The 25,996-nt window shown below is 42.2% G+C and overlaps 1 protein-coding gene and 1 long non-coding RNA gene across 3 annotated transcripts in view; one reads left to right on the forward strand and one right to left on the reverse strand.

Annotated features, from left to right (window-relative positions):
- Positions 1–13,777, reverse strand: part of TECR (trans-2,3-enoyl-CoA reductase) — a 30,401-nt gene extending 16,624 nt beyond the window's left edge. The window contains exon 1 of the mRNA XM_035104810.3: positions 13,729–13,777. Coding sequence (XP_034960701.1) covers positions 13,729–13,743 — 15 coding nt within the window. The 5' untranslated portion in view covers positions 13,744–13,777. The remainder of the gene's footprint in view (positions 1–13,728) is intronic.
- Positions 2,400–25,996, forward strand: part of LOC148686822 (uncharacterized) — a 38,181-nt gene continuing 14,584 nt past the window's right edge. For both annotated transcript variants that reach the window (XR_015948435.1, XR_015948434.1), the window contains exons 1-3: positions 2,400–2,897; positions 10,723–10,806; positions 15,429–15,551. This is a non-coding gene — a long non-coding RNA (uncharacterized LOC148686822). The remainder of the gene's footprint in view (positions 2,898–10,722; positions 10,807–15,428; positions 15,552–25,996) is intronic.

Consider the following 25,996-nt stretch of genomic DNA (forward strand, 5'->3'; position numbering starts at 1 on the left):
GAGGGCCATTTGCCATGTAAGATCTAGTTGAGATTCCTACATTGCAGGGAGTTGGAGTAGATGACCTTTGAAGTCCCTTCCAGCTCTAGAATTCTATGATTCTACCAGGTGCATATGTACTAATAATTTGGGTAAACTTATTTAAAACAGACACACATTGAATGATGGGGTTTTTTTGGGGGGGGACTCAGGAAATCATGTATTTATTTAGTTAGTTAGTTCAATTCATGAGTCTCCTAGTAAAAATACTCTCTAGGTAACAGGTTTATATGCAGTCTCTTTGAAAAAAGATCTCACAAGGTGGCTTACAGTTAGTTATGGCAATTAACACATTGAACAACGAAAATCAGCTATAATGTCAAAACTGTGAAAACTAATGAGAACTAATGAGAACAACACAGTTTAAAACAGAAGCAACAAGTCAGCATACACATAAATCAGTTGTAAAAAAATCTTCGGATTAAAAGTAAGTTTTAAAAGTCATGCTTCAAAGAATACAACCAAGTTGTCCTGTTAGCACAAGGACTTCCCCCTGTCCTTTCCTCTCCCTGTGTGCCCTCCCAATCTCTCTTGGGGATCCCTCCAATGCTCTGGAGCAGATTTGGAGTTGGGAGAGGAAGACTCATTGTACAGGTGCATGTCCTTGCAGGAACAGGATGACTTTGTTGGATACAACCCTTAGAATCCCAGTAGTCACACCCTATTTCAGCCTATCCTTAAATTGAGCCTGGAACACAACTGGCTTAATCTGTATGTTTCCATTAAACAGACTGTTTTCTTATAGCAGAGATAGCCAACATAATGCTCTCCAGATCTTGAGGAGAGCTATAACTCCGAACATCCCTGACTGCTGGCTATGCTGGCTGAGTTGATGGGGGTTGTTGCTGGATCCCCACTTCTGGAGCATACCATATTGGCTACCCCATCTTACAGCAATAGTTCCTTTCCATATTGTTTTCACCACTTTGCTCTTGCATGCAAAATTTAGGAAGGTTACCAGGCTGCAGAGATTACATTTTACACAAAAATATTAAAAGTGCACAACTGGACTGCTCAATTGATCTGCATCAACAAGGTGTCATTTGAAAGCTGATGAACATGCTCTTGAGCAGGCATCCCCAAACTTCGGCCCTCCAGATGTTTTGGACTACAATTCCCATCTTCCCCGACCACTGGTCCTGTTAGCTAGGGATCATGGGAGTTGTAGGCCAAAACATCTGGAGGGCCGCAGTTTGGGGATGCCTGCTCCTGAGCCTTAGGGTGCAATTTCACATTCCCCCCCCTCCGCCCCAAATGATTTAAGTGTCTGGGTCAAGGTAAACCAGCCTTTGTGCTATCAAAGCAATAGCATCAAGAGACACAGAGCACACAAAAGCCCATGTGTGTTGGTGTCCAATGTATCATTACATGGGTTCAAGCACATTTGTGCTCAATGGCATGATAGGCCCCTTTGCAAATTAGTTATGAAAATCTTGCTTCTCATCAGACTAGAAGCAGTGTTAGAAACTCAGATAGAAGTTAATTGCCAAATGGCACCTTAAACCTAGGTTGCAGTTGCCACAATGGATTGTCTAGGCGCCATTTTTCCCTGGTGAGATTTGTTGCTATTATTACTATTTTCCATTTCATTTCAATACTGCTTTATATTTTAAAGAAAAATGTGTAAAGTGGTTTACAAAACATTAAAACGTCAAATAAAACAAACCAGAACAAAACAAATAAAACAAACAAATTCATGCTTCAATGAAAATATTTCAGATCCTTCTCTAAGGGAAATTTTGCTTCCCCCATATTTATTTACCAACTTAATTTACATAGCTACCCCATAGCAGAAGTACTATCGGAAGACAGTGTGGTGTAGTAGTTAGAGTGTCAGACTAGGACCTGGGAGATCAGGGTTCAAATTTCCACTCCGTCATAAAGCTCACTGGGTGACCTTGGACCAGTCACAACCTCTTAACCTACCTCACAGGGTCGTTGTAGGGATTAACTGAGGAGGGGATGAGCCATGTACTCCTTGGAGGAAAAGGTGGGATATATATGAAATAAATAAGCTATACTGCTTACCTGCTTAAGAGAACTGGAGGGGCCAGCTGGGTGGAGATGTCAGTCGCCAACCTGGCATCCAGAGATCTCCACATGTCTGCAACTGGAACCATACCAGATGCAAAATGTGCCTGGCACCTGGGGAATTTCTAACACTAGCCAGAAGTTGTGATAACCAGGGAAACAGAATACATGAGTAGTGCCTTGTGCTATTCTATACTTCCAGATCACGTCATTGATGGTGGCTGGATTCTGGAATAGATAAGCTACAAACCTAACACAGTAGACTTTTCCATATGTTACATTCTTCACAGATAAGATTCAAAAGTGCCGTCCTCTCCAGCCTCCTACTCAGTTTAGAAGTTCATGGCCTCTGTGAAGTTAGAAGCTGTCTCGAGTGGGACAACAAGAATTTGGAGTCTGTTCAGCACTTTCAACAGATAGTAAGGGCCAGTTCCAAACAGAGGTATTAATAGAACTGTGCCTCAGAGCCTGGAATGGTCACTCTCATGCCTCAGAGCTTCTAGAACAAAGAATTTCTTCCAGGGGAAGCAGCACACAGATCACGCTGACCATATTAAGCTGTTGTGAATGACAATCAGTTGCGCAGGGAGATCGCACGGTGTCGTGATGGACTATTCACAGTAGAAGCAGTGCTCCAGAGAAGAATCAGGATGTCAAAGAAATTGTGAAAAGTTTCAAAGCAACACACTGCAGCCTTCAAACGCAGCAGGACTGCAGACCTCCCCAGATACCACCAATGGGGAAGCAAACAGATTGCCAGTACAGTATGCACTGCCATCAAACCAGGGAAGGAGGAAGAAAAGCCCCACCAACATGAATAAGCCCTGGTAAGTAACTAAGGACTGGGTGGGATTTGAGGTAGGGGTGGGTGGGCAATGGAAAGCAATATCTGAACAGCTAATATAAACCAGACTGGCTTATCTCACAGACTACTTGCTTTATGCAAACAAGGATGGAGTTTGCTGAAATCTCCTCTCAAATCATTCTTTATAAATTGCTTGAGATTAAGAATGCAGTGGAAAGCAAGATGAATGTATAAACAGGCGTGTAACATATGTAGGGGAGGGCATTTCCCCAGTGTGTGGCTCAGAGGCTGGTACTTAATCTATATCAGTGTGTATCTCAGAAAACTAAGACAATCTTTAAAGCATCCCTTCCATGGATGGGTTGAATGTGCAATCTTGTCAAGCTTATGTGAAATCTGTCCATGGAGGGTGTTTGGGGCTGAAGAGTTCTCCAGCTCGGCATGAGGAAAAGTGTATTTCAGGGGGAAAACCTTCTCACAAGAAAAAGGCATATTATATTTGCCTGAAAAATCACCAGAAATAAACTGGTTAAGATATTAACAGCTCACCAAACTTAATCTCTGAGCCCAAATAGTCACAACCATGTAATAGACTTTTAAGTTTCAAGAGGGAGAAAGGTTTAAAAGATGACTTTTGGAGGCTATATAGCAGCACTGTTTGCCCAAGGTAACAGAGAATTTGAAAGCTATTTAATGCATTAATTGTCTACCACCTCCCTCTCTGGAATGGATTGAACCTATGTATGGCAAAATAGCCTACTTGCCACATTCACTGGCAAGGGGCGTAGTAGAGAGACCATAGCAAACGAAATCACCCCAGAAAGGTCAGCGGCTACCTCCAGCTCTGCATTTCATTGGACACACAGCAACAATGTCTTTGCTGTGGTGCAATGTGAAGTTGAGCAACTGGCAGTCAACTCATAGCTTATCTACTATGAAATCTCTCTCATACTCATACATGTGCATTCACAGCTGCCCAAGTTGAGCAAGAAGAGAATCAGAGCAGGGAAATTAAGGTGTTTCCCCCTCCCCACCCTCAAGTGTAACTGAAGACAGTGCAAAAATGTGGTAATTGCATCCCTTAATCCCCACTGATTCAAAATATTAACAACTCCAATGTGTGTCACAGCTTGCTTGCTGTTTCTGTCCCTTCTAATGACTCCTGAGGCACAAGAAATGGGTGTACAGTGGTACCTCAGTTTACGAACTTAATCCGTTCCAGAAGTCTGTTCTTAAACCGAAGCGCGCTTTCCCTAATGAGGCCTCCCGCCGCCAGTGCCCTTCCACCGTTCGGCTTCCGTTCTTAGACCGAGGTAAAGTTCACAAACCGGGACACTACTTCCGGTTTTGCGGAGTTCGTAAACCGAATAGTTCGTGAACAGGGCTGTTCTTAAACCGAGGTACCACTGTATTTATGCCAGACAAGTTGAATGATTGATACAGTTTTGCCACATGCTCTACTTCAGTTAATCTCAAAATTACAGCCCAGAGTTATTATACTTCATTGTTTTATTTGTTGCTAGCAGGGGGTGCCCGGAGCTGCCCATGTATTTTTAGGAACCAAAAAAGATTGTGATTTTTAATTTGACAGTGCAATTTGTGAGTTTGGATCTGTCATGCCAAAAACTGAGTGAAGTCAATCGAAACTAAGTCATGTTTTGGTCTGCCAGCTTGATTCAAAATGGCGCCTGGCATCCAAACACTGACGAAGACCGCCGCCCCCAACTCGGAAACCCTTGTGCCATGTTTGAGAATAACCTCTCAAGAGGTGTCTGAATATACAGAGAACAAACAAACCAGCAAACCTCTTTCCAAAAATATAGCAGATACTATTTCAGGCTCATTACAGATCTCCCAGGTAGTTTATCCTGGAAATACAGCCATAAAATTCCTGATCACCATGAAAAGACAACACATGCATATTTCACACCTGAGTGGCATGTCAGTATTGTGTTACTCCTATAATACACCCAGTTACAAAAATAACCCCTATGAAGTTATCTATTTAAGTGTCTTGACAGCTTGGCAAGTTTACAATGAAAGCATTCCAAACTGCTACAATTCTGCTATTAATGGAGCTGTAAGGAAAAAGTGGTCTGGAGAAGTATGGAACTCCCTCAACAATGCAATCAACATGTGACAATACAGTACAGACAAGTACTAACGGCAGAGATGTGGAAATAAGTTAGTGGTGGCTTCCCAGTTTCAAGACTTGTGAGCTGCAGGGCAAAAAGCCAAGCAGGTCTAGGAAATATTTAACAGCTTTCAGATGGGTGCATCATTGAGATGCAGTGAGATGGTGGTGCCTGCCATTCATTTAGGTATCATAGTCACAGCAGGATGGCCTGGGACAGAAGTCAAATAGGAAAGGGGAGAGAAAATGGGAGGGGAGAAGCTAATGCTTGAGAGTTAATGTAAAATACAGTACTTGCTTTATGAGTATGTTAAGTAAAATAGAAATCAGTACCCTCTGTGCTTCTAGTAATATAGTGGTTAGCCACTCTTGACACACTGGTTAGAATGAGTTATGGTTAAAGTTTTTAAAAGACAAGTAAGAAATATGGTTCATATGAGGAACAAAGTTTTAACTAGTGGTGGTATTTGCAACACAATTCTGGGTTTAGAATTACATATTACAGAAGCAGATGTAGGAGTTGAATATACAGGAGTAGCTGCAAGTTGAAAAGAACCTAAGAACACAAATAGCCCTCTTGGATCAGACAAAAGGAACATCTATAGTCCAGCATCCTGCTCTTGCATTGTCACAGCCCAACTAGTGCATTCATGGTGAGAGACTTGGACGATAATAAAAGTAGCAGCAGCTCCTATAGTGAAGCAGCAGACACTCACACAGCATCTAGGCTGACATCTGCTCCATAAATGTAAACACATGGCTTCCCTCAAATAATCCTGGGAACTGTAGTTTACTCCTCACAGAGCTACAATTCCCAGCCCACTTAACAAACTTCAGTCCCCAGGATTTTTGGGGGGAGAAGGCACGTGCTTTAAATATGCTTTAAATTGCAGAATCAGAGACTTGTAGAGTTGGAAGGGACCATGAGAGTTAGCTGGTCCAGCCTTCTACAATTAAGGAATCTTTCACCCATTATGGGGCTCAAACCCACAACCCCGAGATTAAGCCTCAAGCTCTACTGACTGGGCTATTCATGTATGATATGGGTGTGACCTCTACATCCACGTAGGCCTGGATGCTGTCATTTAGACCAGACAGTTGGTAGCTTTGTCATCATATGCAGAAAACTGGGACAAAAAGCAAACAAAAGTTGCACTGACCGACTTGGCAAAGGTCCCAACTACATTAACCAGAGTGGGACAGATATTTTAAATGCACAGTGACCACAGCCTATGGACTCTTGTCTCTTCAGTTTACGTAAATGCATCCATCTGCAGTGGGGCTGCTGCTGCTGCCAAATACCAGGCTAAGCAACTGAAGGGGAAAAAAGGACAACCCTGGAAAGAGAACAAAATAAACACACATCTTCTCAAAATGCTAAGCTGAGAGCGCCCTCTGGTGTACATATAAAACCTGAACAGCTAAGGAATGACCTCAAGTGGATGTAAAAAGCCGCCCTTGCTTAGGCTGACAGTGTTAAATTACTATCACACTAAGAACACCCATTACATATGATGTCATATACAAAATAATTCCACCAAAAACTCAAAACCCATCAAACAGAGGTTCTGAATAAAACAGCATTAAATACTCAAAAGATGAAGAGTGGAAAAGAAGCTGAAGAAAATAAATGTGTGCTAACCAGTAAGTTCTTGGTACGAGGCAATTCTGACCTCCCACATTTAATACTACTGCTTCAGGCATTGTAAGCCTGGATTTTCTTTTAAACTGAGCGTATTGCAACATGCCTAAACAAACTCAACAGGTTGCAAAATACACACAAATGGCAGTTTGTGCAAGCCAACCACTTCCAAAGTACAGTGGTACCTCTGGTTACGAACTTACAGTAATTCGTTTCGGAGGTCCGTTCTTAACTTGAGGTACCACTTTAGCTAAGGGGGCCTCCCGCTGCCGCCGTCACGTGATTTCTGTTCTCATCCTGGGACAAAGTTCTTAGCCCGAGGTACTACTTCCGGGTTAGCAGAGTCTGTAACCCGAAGTGTTTGTAACCCGAGGTGTTTGTAACCCGAGGTTCCACTGTACCAGCTTCCACACAAATAGGGTAACCTTCGAGGACCCAGAGATTCACACCCATTCAATGTACCTGGAACAAAGCATACTGAATTGTATTCTGCTTCTTTAAAATGTAGGCATAGGGAACTCTTAAGACTGAAGTGTAAAGTGAACCTTAATCAAAACTATCATATTCAGATTCCCAAATGGCAATGCTTCTATAAGCTCTTGATCTCACTCAGGGAAAGCCAGGCTCATTCATTTTAAAACCTCTTGCACAAACACCTAAGAGGAGCAAAATAAAAAAATTCCTTCAGTAGCACCTTAAAGACCAACTAAGTTTATATTTTGGTATGAGCTTTCGTGTGCATGCACACTTCTTCAGATACAAGTGTATCTGAAGAAGTGTGCATGCACACGAAAGCTCATACCAAAATATAAACTTAGTTGGTCTTTAAGGTGCTACTGAAGGAATTTTTTTATTTTGCTTCGACTCAGACCAACACAGCTACCTACCTGTAACTAGAACCTAAGAGGAGGGCATTCCTGCTGAAATGTCTAACAGTTGCTGTTTTCAGGCTCAGAAAACAAAGCCACACTAAATTGGTTGAGGCTCAACCAGCAGAGCCACGGAAGCCCCCCAGGTGGCACTTCCAAAAGCATCCAAAAGTTTTGATTAAGGTTCACTTTACACTTCAGCCTTAAGAGTTCCCTATGCCTACATTTTAAAGCAGCAGAATACGCTTGCCCTGCCACCTCTGCCAGCAGCACTGATTTGGGGCAAGATCGCATCCATTTTGGTGAGTTCTCACCCAAAATTGGCACAATCCTGCCTGAAATCATTGCCGCCCAGCAGGGCTCATGATAGTGGCAGAGTGGGCAGGGCTGGTGGCAGCAGCAGCAGGTATGGTGGGGAGGGAGCTCTGCCCCGATAAACAGAGTTCAAACTGTTAGCTTGAAGTGGCGTGTAAGTCTCCCAGCTTACTTGACAGCTATGATCTCTGCCCTGATCTGTGCAGGATCAAATAGTACCTCCAACCAGTGTGATACATTAAAACAGGCACCCCCAAACTACAATTCCCATCATCCCTGACCACTGGTCCTGTTAGCTAGGGATCATGGGAGTTGTAGGCTAAAACATCTGGAGGGCCACAGTTTGGGGGTGGCTGCATTAAAAGCTTGATCTTTACACCAGTCATTATCAAACCATATGTTCATCGCAGATGAAAGAACTAATGGAATCAATTAATTTAATTCATTCAAAGCTCTCATGAGGTCCTGACCACTTTTTCAGTGAGCCTCCTACAAGGGCAGTTCTCTTCTGATTGGACCAGAAGTGATTAAATTATGTCATCATACCCGATACAGGGATGTGTGTTAGAATTACCTGCCTTCAAAGGAGGTCAGTTGCAGCAACTCTGTACGAGTCACTACTCTGGGCTGACCACATTCTAGCCAATCTTTTCAGATGTGGGGGTTAGGTTTTCCACCCATTTCAGTTCAGAAAAAGTGTGCCCCAAACTCTCAGAAATCTGAGGAAAAGCTAACCTACCCAGTGAAAAGCAGAATTAACATTGCTGCCAACACTATCCTAAGAATCTGCAGATTGCTGCAAGATGTAGGATTGTTACCTTTCAAATGCAAACAAAGTATGCTCCTAACTTCACCAACCCACTCAGAGAACTTATCCTTCTGCCTCCAAGGAAGGAAAAGTTGCACAAGTTACTTGTAGAAACTCCTCTCCCAAGTTTTCAAAGCTGGTCAGACACATCCAAAAGATAGGTTGTCCTTGATAAAGAACATAGAATCATAGAGTTGGAAGGGACCATCTTGAAATGAAGGTAGATAGATAATGGATCAGAAACAGAAATCCAGTGGGCCAGGGATGGGCAGTAGTTACACCATGATTTGCATTGAACTACTTAAAGCTTTCTGATTGCTGGAAATCTTGTAAAGAATGTTGTACTAGGGAATGATATGATCCAGCAAGGGACTTAAGCCAGAGTACATACCCAGCATCGCTTAGCACAAATTAGTTATATGCTGTAATTGTTAACATAGGAATTCTAGTGATTTGTATTTGGCTGGTTAGTTGTCATCTTTTTAAGAGCAGATCATAGAGAAGCAGGTATATTTGTATTCTAGTCACAACCTAACTTAAAACATCCTGTATCAGGGATTTGGAACCTGTGACTCTCTAGATGCTGTAGCACTATAACTGATCATTCCTGGCCATTGGCCAAGTTGCCTGCAACTGAAGGAAGTTAGATCCAACATCTGGAGGGTGACAGCTTTCCCATCCTGACCAATTCAGTGTATATGTAATGTGTGAAGCTCCAGTTAGCTGAGACACTTAATCCCCACTCATCAGCCTAATAATCCAGCTCTGTTTGCCTGCAAATCTCATAATGTCCCACCCAACCTGTGCTAATCAAAAAGCAAGAGATAGGCCCTTGGCTGGACCTTGTGTATGGGGGTCCCAAGCTGCCTCCAATGCAAACAGCTCTTTGTGTTCTTTACCTTAATATTCTAGCCGGAATTTATTTTGCATGTGCAGCAAAGATCCTTTATCAAGATTCCAGTCTCTGAATTGACAGCTCTTAAAAAGTTTTGTATAAATATTAAGGAGCTGTAACTGAAGACTAAGCAGTGGTAGTTAAGATGGCTTAGAAGAAATGCAAGTGGTTGTTAACTGGACAATGTATTTAATAACAGGCATACACAAGTACACTGCCTAGTCTAAGGAGACAAGTCTAAGGAGTCTGTCTCTTCACCCAAGTCTAAGGAGACAAGAATACAGCTTCCTACATGTTTCAGCCTGAAACAGACCTTGAATCCTTTCCCCATCCCACTTTCTTAAAAGATAACAAACAGGTGACATGTACAACATACATAATATCTTACTCAATGAGGTGTGTAACACCCTAGGCAAGCCTTCCCTTTCGATAAAGCAGGTTGAATCAGATTTATATTTTAATTATGAAAGGCTCAACTTGAAACTGGCAGCAGGAATAGAATAATGTAGAGACAAATGCTGAAGTTATCTCCCCTGCCTGATGTAACTAGATCTGTTCATGTTGCTAACTAGAGACAGGAGGGCTGAGCCCATTTGTCTATTTAGGAAAAAAAAGTATCCCAAGTTTGTTCTGGGGAGGGGTGTTCCTCTATTCCACATCAATATATTAGAAAGAAATTAAACATTCTCCTGCTCACTTCCCAGACAAGACCATTCACCATACAGTATATCTGAGAAACTGCTGAGCTGGTTGGACAGGCAGTACATATAGCCAATCTTAGTAAGTGCTGCACTGCTAGGCATATATCCATTTACAGAACAGGTGCAAAGGCTGCTCTGACCTCATGGTGAAGAGACAGACTTAGCTGCTCAGGTCATTCTCCAGATTGCAGCAGAACATTTGCTTTCTTGCCTTACAAGCTTCAGTTACTTACAAGTTACAAATCCTCAGAACGGTTAAAAAAGAAATCATGCAACTCTCCACATCATGTTTGTTTTGAAAAAAATTCTGTAAACACCTAATTTTTTTTTTTAATGCAATGTCTCCTGGGCAGGAACTGAGACATGTTATCATGGTCTCAGAACAATATAAACACAAAACGACAAATGCTCCACTTCAAACTTATTCTGCAGACAAGACTTTAATTCTCTTAGGCTAATTGTATCCAAATATTCTACCTTCAGGGAAGCCTTTCTGTACAGATATGTCTGCCAAGGGACTCCTACACATTGGCCATGGAACTCCAATATGCTACAAAGGACTCTGAGGTGTGTTCTAGGGTTCTACTTAGTATATACTTGGTTCATTTGGTCACTAACTAAGCAGGTTGGGTGTTGCCATTACCACAAAACAAGCACAACCTACAAACACAGTATTATTTCATGTTTACATGATGTATGGGAAGAATAGTAGTGGTCAGTTAACTGTATTTCAGGAAATCTTGTCTATGGATCTTTTCACTGATAACCTCATAAGATTCCAATGAAACTCAGAATTTTACAGAACACAATTTGAAAACCACTAGGACACAGTTACCAGATTGCTAGCAGTCAAAACAATGAAGTAGATGGGCCTAAATGTCTTCCAGGTCAGGTAAGATTAACAAGGGACCCTCAAACCAAGTTGAAAGCCCTGCTGGCAATTCCCCTCCTCTACCTCCATGAACTAGCTCAACTCCACTCATAACTCCATTAGCTAATACAAAATTAAATGACTGGCCTGATGTATCTCTGAATAACAGAAAACTGTAATCAAAGCCAGTTTTTTTCTACCCAACTCCAGGCTGGACATTTCATGCCCAAGGAGGGCTTACACTGTTGAACAGTGAAGACACACAAAGTGATTATTATATGTTTATATGCTGGACAGTTAGTTGGCCTCCTAACAGAACCTGCAGAACTTTTCAGCTACCGTATTAGTACAACTAAGTTAGTTTACTCTTTTTTTCTGGTGTCTCAGTACATCACACCACTGTGCAGATGCATGTAGGATCAAAGGGCAGAACTTCAATGTATCCCACACACTGTGCCTGAAGCATGAATTGCAGGTGTTCCTGATAAGGATGTTGGGAAACTGACAACTACAGGAATTTCCTGGCTGGAAACAGACCTATGGTTTCACTTGCTCAACAGCCAATCTCCAAGAAGAGACAACAATCGGCACCATGGAAGAAACCTCAAATTCATGCATCAAGCATAGTTAAATATTTCCCTCAGAAAGTCCTATTTCTAACTACCAAGTGCCAGTTCTGTTTGAACAGCTTTCTGAATATTCCAATTTATCTTTCAAAATTAGAGACTTATTGATTAAAGGGCTCGTTCACATTTCCACTTGTCCTGTGCCTAGAAAGCATAGGTCCAAGCAGTTTTCCTCTTGACCAGTGCTTTCTAGGCACAGGTCTGAGCATCTGTGCCCTTGCCATGCTCTTTAGCTCTAAAATGGAGCAAAAATCAATCCAGAAAAAACTGAACAAAATAAAAGCTCACACCAATGACAAACTTAGTTGGTCTCTAAGGTGCTACTGGAAGTATTTTTTTTATTTTGTTTCGACTACAGCGGACTAACACACCTACTGTACCTACCTGTAACTAGAAAAAACTGAATTACTGTTTGCTCCAACTGAGCACTAAAGAGTGGTTTTCCTGGAGGAAAGCAGTGGGACAAGAGGAAGTGTGGGTAAGTCCTAACATATAAAAGCAGCAAGTTATTCAGGCACCTTGCAGGTGCACACACTTCCCACTTTCGGGATGAAACATGAAAGCCTTTGAGCAATCCAATGTTCAATGGACTACAGTAACTCATAAACTGCACCATACACATTCCACTCTCTATAGGATTATTAGAAATCACACAGCTGCAGTACAAAGAAGTCAGACTTATGGGTAAATCCCACATAGACACCTGTCTAAAAAGAAAAAAAAGCCAGCCAGGAGGATCCACATTCATACTGATGAATAGAAAAGTGCTTTGCACATTCACTCACTTAGCAAACCAAGTTACACTGTTCACATTTTCAAGAGACTTCTATTAAGTTACAATTATATAGTATTCCATGCTTGCATCAGTGCACCAGACCCATTTAAATAAAATCTTGCAAAGTTGACAAAGTTTTGCAACCCATAATACTGCTGGAGTCTGGACAAGCCAGAACATTATCACATCAAGACAGGCTTGCACAATGAGAATAAGAATCAGGTTCTCTTGAGCAATCAAAAATGTGTTGTGTGCCAAATAACAGCATAATAAAGTAGCAGTACCAGGTGAAACAAGCATCTTTAGCTGAAATGATCTGAACAAAATATATATATCACTGTACTAAGAGGGCATATGCTGCAATTTCAAGAATGAGGGAACATTCTAATGATGGTTATTGCATTTTAAACATCCTTCCTCTACGACCACTCATTGAGCTTATATATACATTGAGCTTATATATATATACACCTGAGATGGTAAGCGTATATGTGCAGAAAAGCACCACTTATCTAAAATTCTAATGGCAGCATGGTTATCGAAAACACATCTCACCTAAGAGAAACAATGGCTTGGAATATATCTCAACAGCTGCAGTTAGCCACTTCATATTTTAAGAGAACAAGAAAAATGAGACAGGAAGTCATTATGTCAAGTGTGAAAGAATTAAGTACTGTAATCAGCATCAAGAGCACACTATGCAAGGAAACACCAACGAAAAAGACCATCTAAATAATAAATAATAATGGCAGTACTTTATATATTTTAACTGGACCAACTGAGGCTGGCGTCCTATGTAAACTTTCAGGTATCACAGAACTCCCCCTTAGGCACGACAGCAGTTTCAAAGGCTTAAGGCTGCACGTCCTACATAGAAATGGTGCAAAGTTCGTGCCACCAAAGTAAAAAAAGGACTGCCCTACCCTGGAGCCGATTAAATGAGAAAGCTTATCCCCGGCCCCTCCTGCTCTCCTATAGCCAACGCGCGCCCTATGGCTGTACGCACATGCGTGCCTTCACTCGCGCGCCCCTGGACACAAATCCCCGCGCATGCGCCCCCCGCGAGCCACAGTCCCACGCGTGCGTCGTACCCCCCAACCTCCCCTCAGGTCAGAGCGCAAGCGGCAGAATTTCCCACGGGACAAGAGGGCGGCACCGGAGTACAACCGCTTCCCCCTCCCGGCCGCTCTTCCCGGCCTCCGCTCGTCCCCCCTCACCTCATAGTACTTCATAGCTCCGCACTCGGCGCTGTCACAGCCTGGCACCCTTTCTCTTCACGTGACACCCTAACATCATTGAAAGGGGCGTGGCACGAGGATCAGGGCGGCGAATCACAGGGATTCGGGCTCAGGTGCCCAACCAATCAGGGAAATAGGAAGGCCCCACCCGCCTACATACTCGCCCCAAGCGTCCCTATGGAAACACGTGGCGCGTGACAGCACCCGAGCCAATCAACGGGCAGGGTAATAAGAGTGGCAGACTACTGAAGCTGTCATAAAATTCGACGGGGGGGGGCGCTGGGTGGGACATGAACCAATCACAATAGGTCATAGAAATGCAATAACCCTTTTGCGAATACAGTACTGCTGTAGGTGATAGGCTGAGCTGCGGATAGCCTTGCATAGGAGTAAGCCTCGCTGAACTCACTGGGACTCAGAGATTATAGAATCATAGAATTGTACAGTTGGAAGGGATCCTGAGGGTTAGCAAGTCCCATCCCTGCAATGCAAGACTCTCAACTAACTGCATAATACATGCGAGATCCAACCTCTGCTTTAAAAAACCCAAGGAAGGAGGGTCCACCAGCTTCCAAGAGAGCCTGTTCCACTGTCGAACAGCTCTTGCCTTCAGAAAGTTCTTCCTGATGTTTTGTCTTAATTTCCTTTCTGGTTACCTGAATACATTGGTTCAGATGCTACCTCCAGAGCAGGAGAGGAAGAGGGAGAAACAAACCAGCATTCTGGCTGTTGCTCCCTCTGGGGGATAAGCAAGTGTTCATTAGATATACCATATATTCCGGCTTATAAAACAACTGGGCGTATAAGACGACCCCCAGCTTTTCCAGTTAAAATATAGTTTGGTATATACTCGCCGTATAAGAAATATGACCCGGTGTATAAGACGACCCCCAACTTTTGAGAAGATTTTCCTGGGTTAAAAAGTAGTCTTATACACAGGAATATACAGTACCTTTACGCAGCCGCTCCAAGTTTCCCTATTTTCTAGGGACAATCCTGGATTTACAGAAGCCATCCCGGTTTCTGTTTCGATCCCAGACTGTCCAACTTTTCCTTATGATGTTCCTATTTTCATCAGAGAAATGTTGGAGGGTATGGAGTTATGTGACCCCTCAGCCAATGAGATAAGTAACTATACAATCTTTAGAAGACATTTGAAGGGAAAGTTTTATGTTTAATGTTTTTTATATTTTTATGTATGTTGGAAGCCACCTATAGTGGCTGGGGTATCCCAGTCAGATGGACAGGGTATAATTATTATTATTACAGTATTATTATTATTAAATAGGACATCCCTATTTTCATTGGCAAAATGTTGGAGGGCATGGCCTTTATGTCCTACAAATTTATTGGCAGGCTAACATTATAGGCAGTATATTGCGAGAAGACCACTGGGCAGAAACTGACAATAAAGGTCTACTGGTGCAGTCTTTCTCTAGTCTCTAATAATAATAGGTTCTAAACTTAATCCCACAACAGATGGAATGTAGTTTCTTCTGGTTTAATGGCATAGCAAGGCCAGAAAAGAAGGGCCCTGCTACTGCCACCTAGTGGCTACAACATTACAACTTCTTAATTACAGTACAGTCCATCACAAATCCTGGTAAACCATAAAAGCTTCCACAATATTGCAAGCACTGAAGCTCAAAGAGTTCTATTGTGAATTACAATCCCTACAGCTGAAAACACAACACTCCATTCAACTTGCAGAGAAGAAATTCCTCCTCATCCCTGTACCACAGGCCGCGACATAATAACACATCATCAGCCGTATCCACTGCACATACTTCACAGGAATCAAGGTTGGTCTTCTGTAATATAATTATTTATTAATTAATTATACCCCACCCATCTGGCTGTGTTTCCCCAGCCACTCTGGGTGGCTTCCAATCGAATATCAAAAACACAATACAGCATCAAACATTAAAAACTTCCCTAAACAGGGACGCCTTCAGTTGTATTTTAAAAGTAAAATAGTTGCTTATTGCCTTGACATCTGCTGGGAGGGCATTCCACAGGGCAGGCGCCACTGCCTCGTTCCCTGTAACCTCACTTCTCGCAGCGAGGGAACCACCAGAAGGCCCTCGGCGCTGGACCTCAATGTCCAGGCTGGACGATGGGGGTGGAGCATTCTGGATTAATTACAGTTTCCGAGTCACCTTCAAAGGTAGCCCCTTCTCAATGTTAAATAAATTACTCTGAAGAATGCAGTGCCCTGTCAAACCCTAAACAGACTGATGTGTTTCATCTGTTTGCTGACTAAAGATCCAGACAAAAAAAGTAAACCCACCTACCAGCTGCATCTGTTTCAATGCCTTCAGCATTATGGTCCTGCTTAACCCAACACTTCTAGGAAACACAAAGGTAATACATTATCCATTTATACGTGTCCCAAAGCATATTTGTCAGCCTGAACCTCAGTCTCATTATATATAATTCCCATGTGGACTGAAACCCAATAAAACCAGACTCAGAGACCTATTCATTGTAGTTAAAAATCGTGGACAGCACAGCACATTTAACCTCCGTGCAACCAAACCAAAATGAATGCTCATTAAATAGCCAACTTCATCTAATTCCCCTGCAAAGAAACCAGAATGAATGCTCAATAAACAGGTCATCTGGAAGGGCTCTCTGTTTGCACAATGCAAGATGCAGTTATCTAGTAGAGTTTCATCATAAATACAACATGGTTGATAGTGGCAAGGAAGACAAATGTGGGAAGGAAGCCTAATAGTCTCATAAAGTTGCTGAGACAAGACAACAGAAGTACAGCACAAGAAAAGAGAATAAGGAAATTATTACAGGTCTAAAGTCTCTATGTGGTTGAAGAAGAACCTCCCATTTATTTTCACTCCTTTGCTTAATCCTCTTTCCTTAGCAAATGCCCTTCATATGTACTGTGCATACTGTGAGCATTTTCACCCCTCCCATTCTGAAAATCTGGTGATATCTGCTGTTGGGAGGGAACAGTTAGGAATTGTTACTTTGTTGTTTTTCAGTCCTGACTCTGCTCTCTGCTGTGTGCTGTGTGCAGTTTAATATCTTCTGTAGACAAGATGGCTAAGTGAGAGGCTGTAACACTCACAAAGCCAGATCTGTAAATATGCAGTAGTTAATAGAAATAAATGAGGAATGTTTTGAAACCTCTACAAATGCTTCTGCTGTTCACTGCTGATTTGGTGCTCATAAAGCCCAGTTATGAGTCCATGAATCCCGGGTGTATGCTGAAGGTGTTCCAGACGTCCTGCCCAGGCATAGGGGCCTAAGAAGACCTGGACAGATCCTGGCATTTACCCACATATGGTAGCAGGCGGATGGTTGCTGGTAGCAGACTGGTGGTTGCAGATGGCTATTGATGGTTGGATAATTGGATGTTTCTGATCCATTTCCATCTGATGCTGCACATCGGAGTTGAGCTGTGAGCTGAAGCTGTTTTTCAAGCTGCTGTTTGATTTACAGAAAGGTATGTTGCTGGCTGCCAGGAAGACAGCAGAGACGCTTTTCCAGTTTGCCTGTTAATTGTGCTGAGTGGGGAGAGAAGTTGCTGAGAGAGTCAAGAGTATTTGGGGTGCATGAAGGGAAGTGTCTTGCTGTTAACTAAACACAGGCATGGCTTCTGCACATTCTGGCCAGATGTCTCTATCTTTTCCTCTCCTTACACCAGAGACCTATCCTACATGGCAGGTCAAAATGAAAGCACTTTTACAAAGGGAAAAGCTTTACCATATTATAGAAGATGACCCCCCTAATGAGGATGATGATGGATGGCCAGCGTGGCATGAGGCAGACATGAGAGCCAGGGGGACAATTATTCTGAGTGTCCAGGACCAGTTGTTGGTCAACTTGGAGAACCAGCAGACTGCACGGGCTGTTTGGAATAAACTTCGAGATATGCATCTAAGACAAAATGCAGGATCCAGTGTGCTTTTCTTTAAAAAGCTGTGTAGGCTGGAATTGCAGAAAGATGGTGATTTGCCCAGCCATCTAGCCCAATTAAAACGTCTCAGACAGGATCTTGTCCAGCGAGACTTAAATATTTCAGAAGCTGTTTTTGCAATGCTTATCATAAACAGTTTGGATGAATCTTATGATGCTGTAGCTGCTCAATTGTCGTCTTTGCCCAATGACCGTCTAACAGAAGATTATGTGTCTAGCGTGCTCTTGAATGAGTGGGATCGCAGACAGACTGCTAGAGAAAGCAGGGACAAGGCTGTTGGAAATGCCTACAAGCCTTCAACAGGGGAAAGTGAAAGTGTTGCAAAAGCTCTTAAAATGCGCCGCTGTTTTTCTTGCGGAGAGGTCGGCCATTTTAAAAATCAGTGTAAAAACTCTTCAAAGAAGAAGGGCAACTTCAAAGGCAAAGGGGGAGGAGGCCGAAAACCCCAAGGGCCAGCTGCATCAAAGGCTTTGATCTCACGCAGTTCTAATCAACTCACACGTTCTGTTTTTGTTGTCGACTCAGGAGCGACAAGGCACGTGGCCAATGATAAAAATCTCTTTCTTCATCTTGAGAAACAGGGAGGAGCAATTCATCAAGCGGATGGAACGACTATTAAAAGTTTGGCTCAGGGAACGGTTTCTTTGCAGAGCCTTAATGCAACAGTTAAAAATGTTATGTATGCTCCTCATTTGCAGGATAATCTCTTGAGTGTTTCTCAGCTAGACGCTCAAGGATTTAAAGTGGTGTTTGCAAACTCTCGGTGTGAAATTCTTCGAGACAACAAACTCATTCTTTATGCTAAGTGTGTTGATGGTTTATATGTATTGCCTTTTGTTACAGGTACAGCTGCTGGAGCAACTAAAGAAACTGAAAAGGCGTGCTGTAATATATCAGTAGATAAGAATGAGAAATTGCATAACCATTGTATTCATGATTATCATCGTTTGTTTGGTCATTTGCATTTCCAGGCAGTAGGTAAAATGCAAAATATGGTTGAGGGCATGAAAGTTCAAAAGTGTCCTTATCATATGAAATGTGTCTCATGTGCAGAGAACAAAATTAAGCAAGCTCCCAAAGGTACAAAATCTGGGAGGGAGGTTAAGAAACCTTATGAGATTGTGCATGCAGACTTGGTTGGACCTCTAGCACTCTCTAGAGGAAACTCATGTTATTTTTTGGTTCTGATAGATGCCTATTCTAGATATGTTTGGGTCTATATGTTACAAAAGAAGTCTGAAGCCTTCTCCAAGTTTCAAAAATTTTGTGCATGGCTCAGGAATGTTCACGATGAGCATGTACGTTGTCTTTTTACTGACAGGGGTGGAGAATTTTGTTCAGAACAGTTTGAAAACTTTACTGCTGAACAGGGCATAGAGCACATGACTGCCACGCCCAGATCTCCATGGCAGAATGGTTTATGTGAAAGAGTAAACCAGACCTTGCAACAAGGAATTAAAACTCTGTTGCATGATTCAGGCCTACCCAACCCCTTCTGGGCTGAAGCTCTATCGTGTTTCACCTATATTTACAACCGCAGGTATCAATCAGCCATTGATTGCACCCCATACGAAATGCTGTTCAAAAGGAAACCGTTTGTAAAACATTTAAAAATTTTCGGTTCTGAAGTTTGGGTGCACACTCTGCAAGGTGACAAACTGAGCAAATCTGGTCAACATGGCATTTTTCTAGGTTATGAAAAAGGTTCTTATCGTGTGCTGATGACAGACACAAACACAATTAGGCTGACCAGAAGCATGGATTGTAATCCAAAATGGGACAAAGTTGGCATTTTTCAATGTCATCCCATTTCAGATGATGAGGTGGTTAAACCAATTAACAAAGAGGCAAAACCTGTAATTGATGCTGATGGTAGCACAGATTCTGACACTGATACAGATGATCAGAATGAAAAGACCTCTTTTAAGAAATCAGATGGGTCTCACACTGATCTAGAGGTAGAATCTTTGCCAGATACAGGTCACCATTCTCCCAAGGAGGAGGAACCAGACCCAGAGGATCCCAGAGTATTGCGTAGATCTGAGAGAACTACCAAGGGACAAGCACCTAAACGATTTTCTAAAGAATTTGCTAAAGCTGCTATTTCAGATATGGCTGCCACTAGCAATCCAAACTCAGTTTTTGAACCAACTAACTACAAAGAGGTTCAAAATTTACCTGAAAAAGATGCTGAACCTTGGCTTAACGCCATGAAAGCTGAATTGAATTCCCTAAAGAAAAATGACACGTGGGAATTGGTTCCAGTAGAACCAGGCATGAAACTTGTAGACAGCAGGTGGATTTACAAAACCAAGACTGATCAGACTGGTAAAGTGGTCAGATATAAAGCCAGATTAGTTGCACGTGGTTTTTCTCAAGTTCCTGATCAGGACTATCATGAGACATATTCACCGACAGTCAAATTTGAGACAGTTAGGCTGTTGATGAAAATTGCTGCAGAAGAGGGCATGACCATATCTCATCACGACGTAAATACTGCGTTTTTGTACGGAATTCTCAATGAGAGTATTTACATGTCACCGCCAGACGGAGTGCAGATAAAAAAGGGAATGGTGTGTAAATTAAAAAAATCCCTGTATGGTCTAAAACAAAGTGCTCGATGCTGGCACACTAAGCTGACAGAAGTGCTGTTTTCCTTAGGTTTCCAGCAAGGAAAGGCTGATTCTTGTGTTTTTGTTAAAGAATCTAACCAGCACAAATTGTACTGCATTTGTTTTGTGGATGATATTTTGTTTTTCTGGAAGGATGCAAATATTTACAAAACCACTCTTGCAAAACTGCAAAAGCATTTTGATATGAAAGACCTAGGGGAAGTCAGCAATTATCTCTCACTGGAAGTAGAGAGAAATAAGCAAGGTGATGTTTTGCTGCATCAATCACGTAAGATCAATGATGTGATTGAAAAATTAAATCTGACAGATGCCAATTCTGTAGACACCCCCATGGTCACAGGGTACCAACATGATACTAATGCTAATGTTTTTCCTGACACTACATTGTTCAGAAGTGTTTTGGGTAAACTTAGTTTTATAGCAAGGTGCACAAGACCAGACATTGCTGTTAGCGTAAATTTGCTCAGCAGATATGTAAATCAACCTACAGTGCAAGACTGGAAGGCACTGAAACGCATAGTTAGGTATTTAAAAGGCACTATGCATTACAGGTTGAAGCTTACTAGCCAAAAATCTGGAGGTCTTGAGATCTATGCCGATGCCAGTTTTGGTAGTGATACAACTGATGGCAAGAGCACCTCAGGTGTGTGTTATTTGTACAATCAGTGCCTATTTGATTGGTCTTGTAAGAAACAGGCAACAATAAGCATGAGTTCATGTGAAGCAGAACTCAACGCTTTAAATTTTTCCCTCATGAATGTAGAGTGGTTGTTGCAACTATGTGAGGATATGAGAGTAAAAATTTGTTGTCCAGTTCAAGTTTATCAGGACAACAAAGCCTGCATAGAACTAATCCATTCAGAAGGGTGCAAGCAAAGAACAAAACATTTGCTAATCAAATTGCACCGTGCCAGAGAATGCATTCAGAAAGGAGTTGTAAAAGTCTCATATATGCCAGGGAAAGAAATACCTGCTGATGCTTTGACTAAAGCTGTTAATAAGGAACAACTTGGTATATATGTAAAGAAATTGCTTTTGTGCTAGATTTTCATAATGGTCAGAATGAAAAGGGGGAGGTTGTGAGCATTTTCACCCCTCCCATTCTGAAAATCTGGTGATATCTGCTGTTGGGAGGGAACAGTTAGGAATTGTTACTTTGTTGTTTTTCAGTCCTGACTCTGCTCTCTGCTGTGTGCTGTGTGCAGTTTAATATCTTCTGTAGACAAGATGGCTAAGTGAGAGGCTGTAACACTCACAAAGCCAGATCTGTAAATATGCAGTAGTTAATAGAAATAAATGAGGAATGTTTTGAAACCTCTACAAATGCTTCTGCTGTTCACTGCTGATTTGGTGCTCATAAAGCCCAGTTATGAGTCCATGAATCCCGGGTGTATGCTGAAGGTGTTCCAGACGTCCTGCCCAGGCATAGGGGCCTAAGAAGACCTGGACAGATCCTGGCATTTACCCACACAATGCAAGATGCAGTTATCTAGTAGAGTTTCATCATAAATACAACATGGTTGATAGTGGCAAGGAAGACAAATGTGGGAAGGAAGCCTAATAGTCTCATAAAGTTGCTGAGACAAGACAACAGAAGTACAGCACAAGAAAAGAGAATAAGGAAATTATTACAGGTCTAAAGTCTCTATGTGGTTGAAGAAGAACCTCCCATTTATTTTCACTCCTTTGCTTAATCCTCTTTCCTTAGCAAATGCCCTTCATATGTACTGTGCATACTGCAAGGCTATTTCAAGCACAGGTTCTATTAATATAGCCTCTGGAAAACAGTACAGGCAAATGAATAATTGGAGGAAATACTAACTTAAAAGGCCAACACTGTCTGAGGCTTCACTTTTCTATTTGTAATCTCCCCTCCCCTGAAAAGTCATTATTTCTAGGACGGCATTTCAAATTAAAAGCAGTGCTTTTTCGGGGGGGGGGGGTGCAGAGGAACGCATACCCTAAACATTTTGTGAATCTTTGTACTTTTGTCCATTTATTGTATTTATTTTTCCCAATTTAAACTATAAAATGGAATTTTCTTGTGTCAAAATGAGAGTACCCCTAAATGTTTTTTTTTAGGAAAAAGGCACTGATTAAAAGAATCTCCTTCAGATTAATAATTCAGCTAACATGTAGCAGACAGAGATTTCCAGCATTGGGAGGGGATATGAAGAGCTATAGGTCCTCAAATGGCTTTAAAAGGCTGTATTCATCCCCCGTATATCCCCCTGATGCTTTTGAATCACTACAGTATATTCATCAGGCAGTGGAAACTTTAGCTCACCCAGGCAGACAAATTCTGGAAGAAATGGTTGCAGTCCTAGATAGCCAGAGGATAGCAGTGAAGAAGCATGCACATAAAATAGCTACAGATATGTTGAAGGTTTATTGTAACTGGTTGAACAGGCAAGCCGGATTTAAAATAGGAGAGCTCCTTTTGCCCCTTTCACCAAATGACTAGCTGTCACAAAGACTCCTGCGCTTGTTCTTCTCCCCTGCCCACCTGCATTATGGCTGTCCAAGACTGTGGCCTTGTCTGTGTAGAAGAAGACTCCTAAAGCTTTTTGTGCTTTGGGGGCAAAAGTCAACCGAAGTAGACAAAAGTGATGATCTTGCTCTGTAAATTAGTGAGAATTATACATCAGAAGATGTAGGCATGCAGAAGGTCCTGGGGTGGAATTCAATGCAGCACTAAGTGGGGTATGCATATAGGAACAACATCTGCTTATATGATGAGATTGCACCCCAAAAACCTTTTTAGGAACAAATTTGTGGGATGTGGATGGAGGAAAGGAGAGAAAAGTCCTGTTGCACAGGTGGACATCATTCCATGCACACAACAACTTAGTTGAATCCTGCCCCAGGTTCTTTCCCAGCCATTCCCAGTTAAAACGTTATGCGATGGAACAGCGTCATTTTCACACCATATATTTAAAGCACCATGTAACCATGGGTATTGTAGTTTTCCCCTCACTGAACTACAGTTCCTAGCATCTTTAACAAACTACAGTTCGCAGGATTCTATGCAGGAAGCCACTTGCTTTAAATGTATGGTGTGGATGTGACATGTTGGAAACAATTTCTGCTGCAGACCTTGAAGAATTGCTGCTTATTACCGTAAGTAATACTGAGCTAGATGTTCCCCACGGTTTGTTTCCATATAAAATAGCTTCATATTCTCACATGTACTTCCGAGTAGACATGCATAGGATTGTGCTGTAAATCTGTTAGTGGTCATTTATCATGGCCGCTGAATTTTCAACCCATATGTATATATAGTTATATTATCAGTCCACTTCACCTTCATTGTGGAGCAAATTATGCAAATTCATGGCTCAACAAGTCTTCCACCTCACCTTAATGTTTAGAGGCATGGACGCACCTGGGAGAATTTTCATTCCTATTTCCTGCTGTGAAATATTTCCCCCTTTACCAGTTTCAAGGCCTTGAGCTATGTGCAAAATATGTTCTGTTGTCACTTTTGTCTGAACATGTTGAGTGACTAGAAGACACTTCTGTTGCACAATCTTTTGTAATACTGTACTAACCTTAACCTGGTTTGTGCCTGATCAGCAGTTTGCCTGTAGAAGGGTGTTCATCCATGGAATTTAGCACTGTTGCCTACAGTCAGCATCTGCCAAAATACAGGTGGATGTGATTAACTGTACACACTACATTACTTATACTTTCTCTTTGTTCGTCATATAGCTAAGAACTGGATTCACTCCTGCCTGAACTAAACACACACACACACACACACACACACACACACACACACACACACAATAATTTGAGAGGGAGAATAGGTTCATTGACATCCAAAGCCAGAGGCTTCTTTCACACAACTTATGGTACTGTTCAGACATTTAATAGCTTGAGAGGCTTGGTGCAGACTTATAGTTTTTTTGTGACCCCTTTAATCTTTTTAATGAATCATGCATGTAATTATTTGCCAAGGATGGTACCTTCTTACCACATTCTCCCACAAAATGAGGGTTAAAATATATTAATGAGTCATTGCCTAGGATCTCCTCCTGGCACACCCACACAGAAACTTGGCTCTAAACATGCCAGCACATTGCTCATCAATGGAATCCACTGTGATTTTACACAAATCGCTACTCAGCCGTTTCTTGTCTGTTACTAAATAGCAGCATTCTCTGCAATAAAAGGCAGCTAACGAAAGGCAGCGAAGACTATCATAGCTTCTGGTTGAAGTCAAAGCAGCAGGAATTCCATTACAGACACCAGCTACCCTATAAACTTCCATTTTGCATTAATCACATTTGCATCCCACCCTTCTCTGATGAAGTCAGGGAGGCATACATGGGAAGATATTCCACTTTTGCCTTACAAAAACCCTGTGAGCAACTTATGCTGGGAAATATTGAGTGGCCCAGGATCATCATCCAATGAGGTTTTTTTTTAGTTGTGCTCGAATTTGAACTGAGCTCTCCCAGTCCCAAGCAAGGATAACTTTGGGCCACCTTCCCTGCTCTGTCACTGTTGCCATCATACCTACTGCCTCCGCAACCACTTCTCCACCTGGCCTGCTGCTTCTACCACTGGCAGAGAAGCAGTGCTGGCATTGGCGCCAACTTAAGATGAGATATCACCGAAATTGCATGAGATCTTGCACGCGCCACAAGATATTGATCCATTTTGAATGCGATTTCAGCCAATACTGGTGCCACTTCTGCACTGGCGGTGGAGGTGGAGGCTGCTGCCTTGGGGGCTTCAGCTGCCTGAGGCAGCCACCTCAGTCTACCTAATGGCTGAGTCGGCTCTGCTTTTGGCACTCCGGTAGCTGTTGGACTTCAGCTCTCATAAGTCCTAACCAGAATGGCCATTCATCAGGAATGATGGGCATTCTAGTCCAGCAACATCTGGAGGACCAAAGGTTCCCCATCCCAGCTCTGGCCACTGCATTACATCAGCTCCAGTGCTGCTGAGGTACCTAAATCTGTCTTCACATGGGCAGTGATGTCATTAAAGCTCCCTTATCTTGCAGACCATGATACGGAAGACAACCACCATTCTATTCATTACACACTGGAAGCTTCCCTATAAACTTCTTATTGTCCCCCAAAAATGATGATTTCTCTGTAAATGCAGTACTAGTTACGGTAGTGAGTGAGGCTGTTCGAGATCTTGCGAGAGCCTTGTAGAGTCTAGTAAACAAGTCTGAGAGCTTAAACACTCTTTCCACACCAGAAAAACCCTGCACAAAAAGAGTTATCCATTTAATTTGTGTAATTTGAACTGGCCAGCCTCCAACCACACAAAGTTGAAACACGCTGTACTAAGTTGCTGGCCATTCATTGTTTGTAGTCGGGTTGCAAATGTATGCTCTCAGTTAACAATGTATACTAATAACTTGGAGGGGGGGCTCTCAGCCACAGGGGGGCCTAATTCTGCACATGCCTGTAACTCCACTATTGACACTTCTACCTTGTATAGCATAAGGAAGTCCAAGTTGCTGATGGTGATAAGAGAGTCTACAAGACTTCCAAATTGAATTATCAATGTTACTGCTACTAGTTGAAGTGCTCCACCTGCTGTTCACCGACAGCGCTACCTATTCAGGGATCTATTGATATAAAATTAAATATGTACAGTAATCTAGGTTGGAGACCTGCGAGTAATTGCAGCACATGAATGCCAAAATATT

This window comes from Zootoca vivipara, chromosome 2 (assembly GCF_965207765.1).
Source record: "Zootoca vivipara chromosome 2, rZooViv2.hap1.1, whole genome shotgun sequence".
Classification (NCBI taxonomy): Eukaryota; Metazoa; Chordata; class Lepidosauria; order Squamata; family Lacertidae; genus Zootoca; species Zootoca vivipara.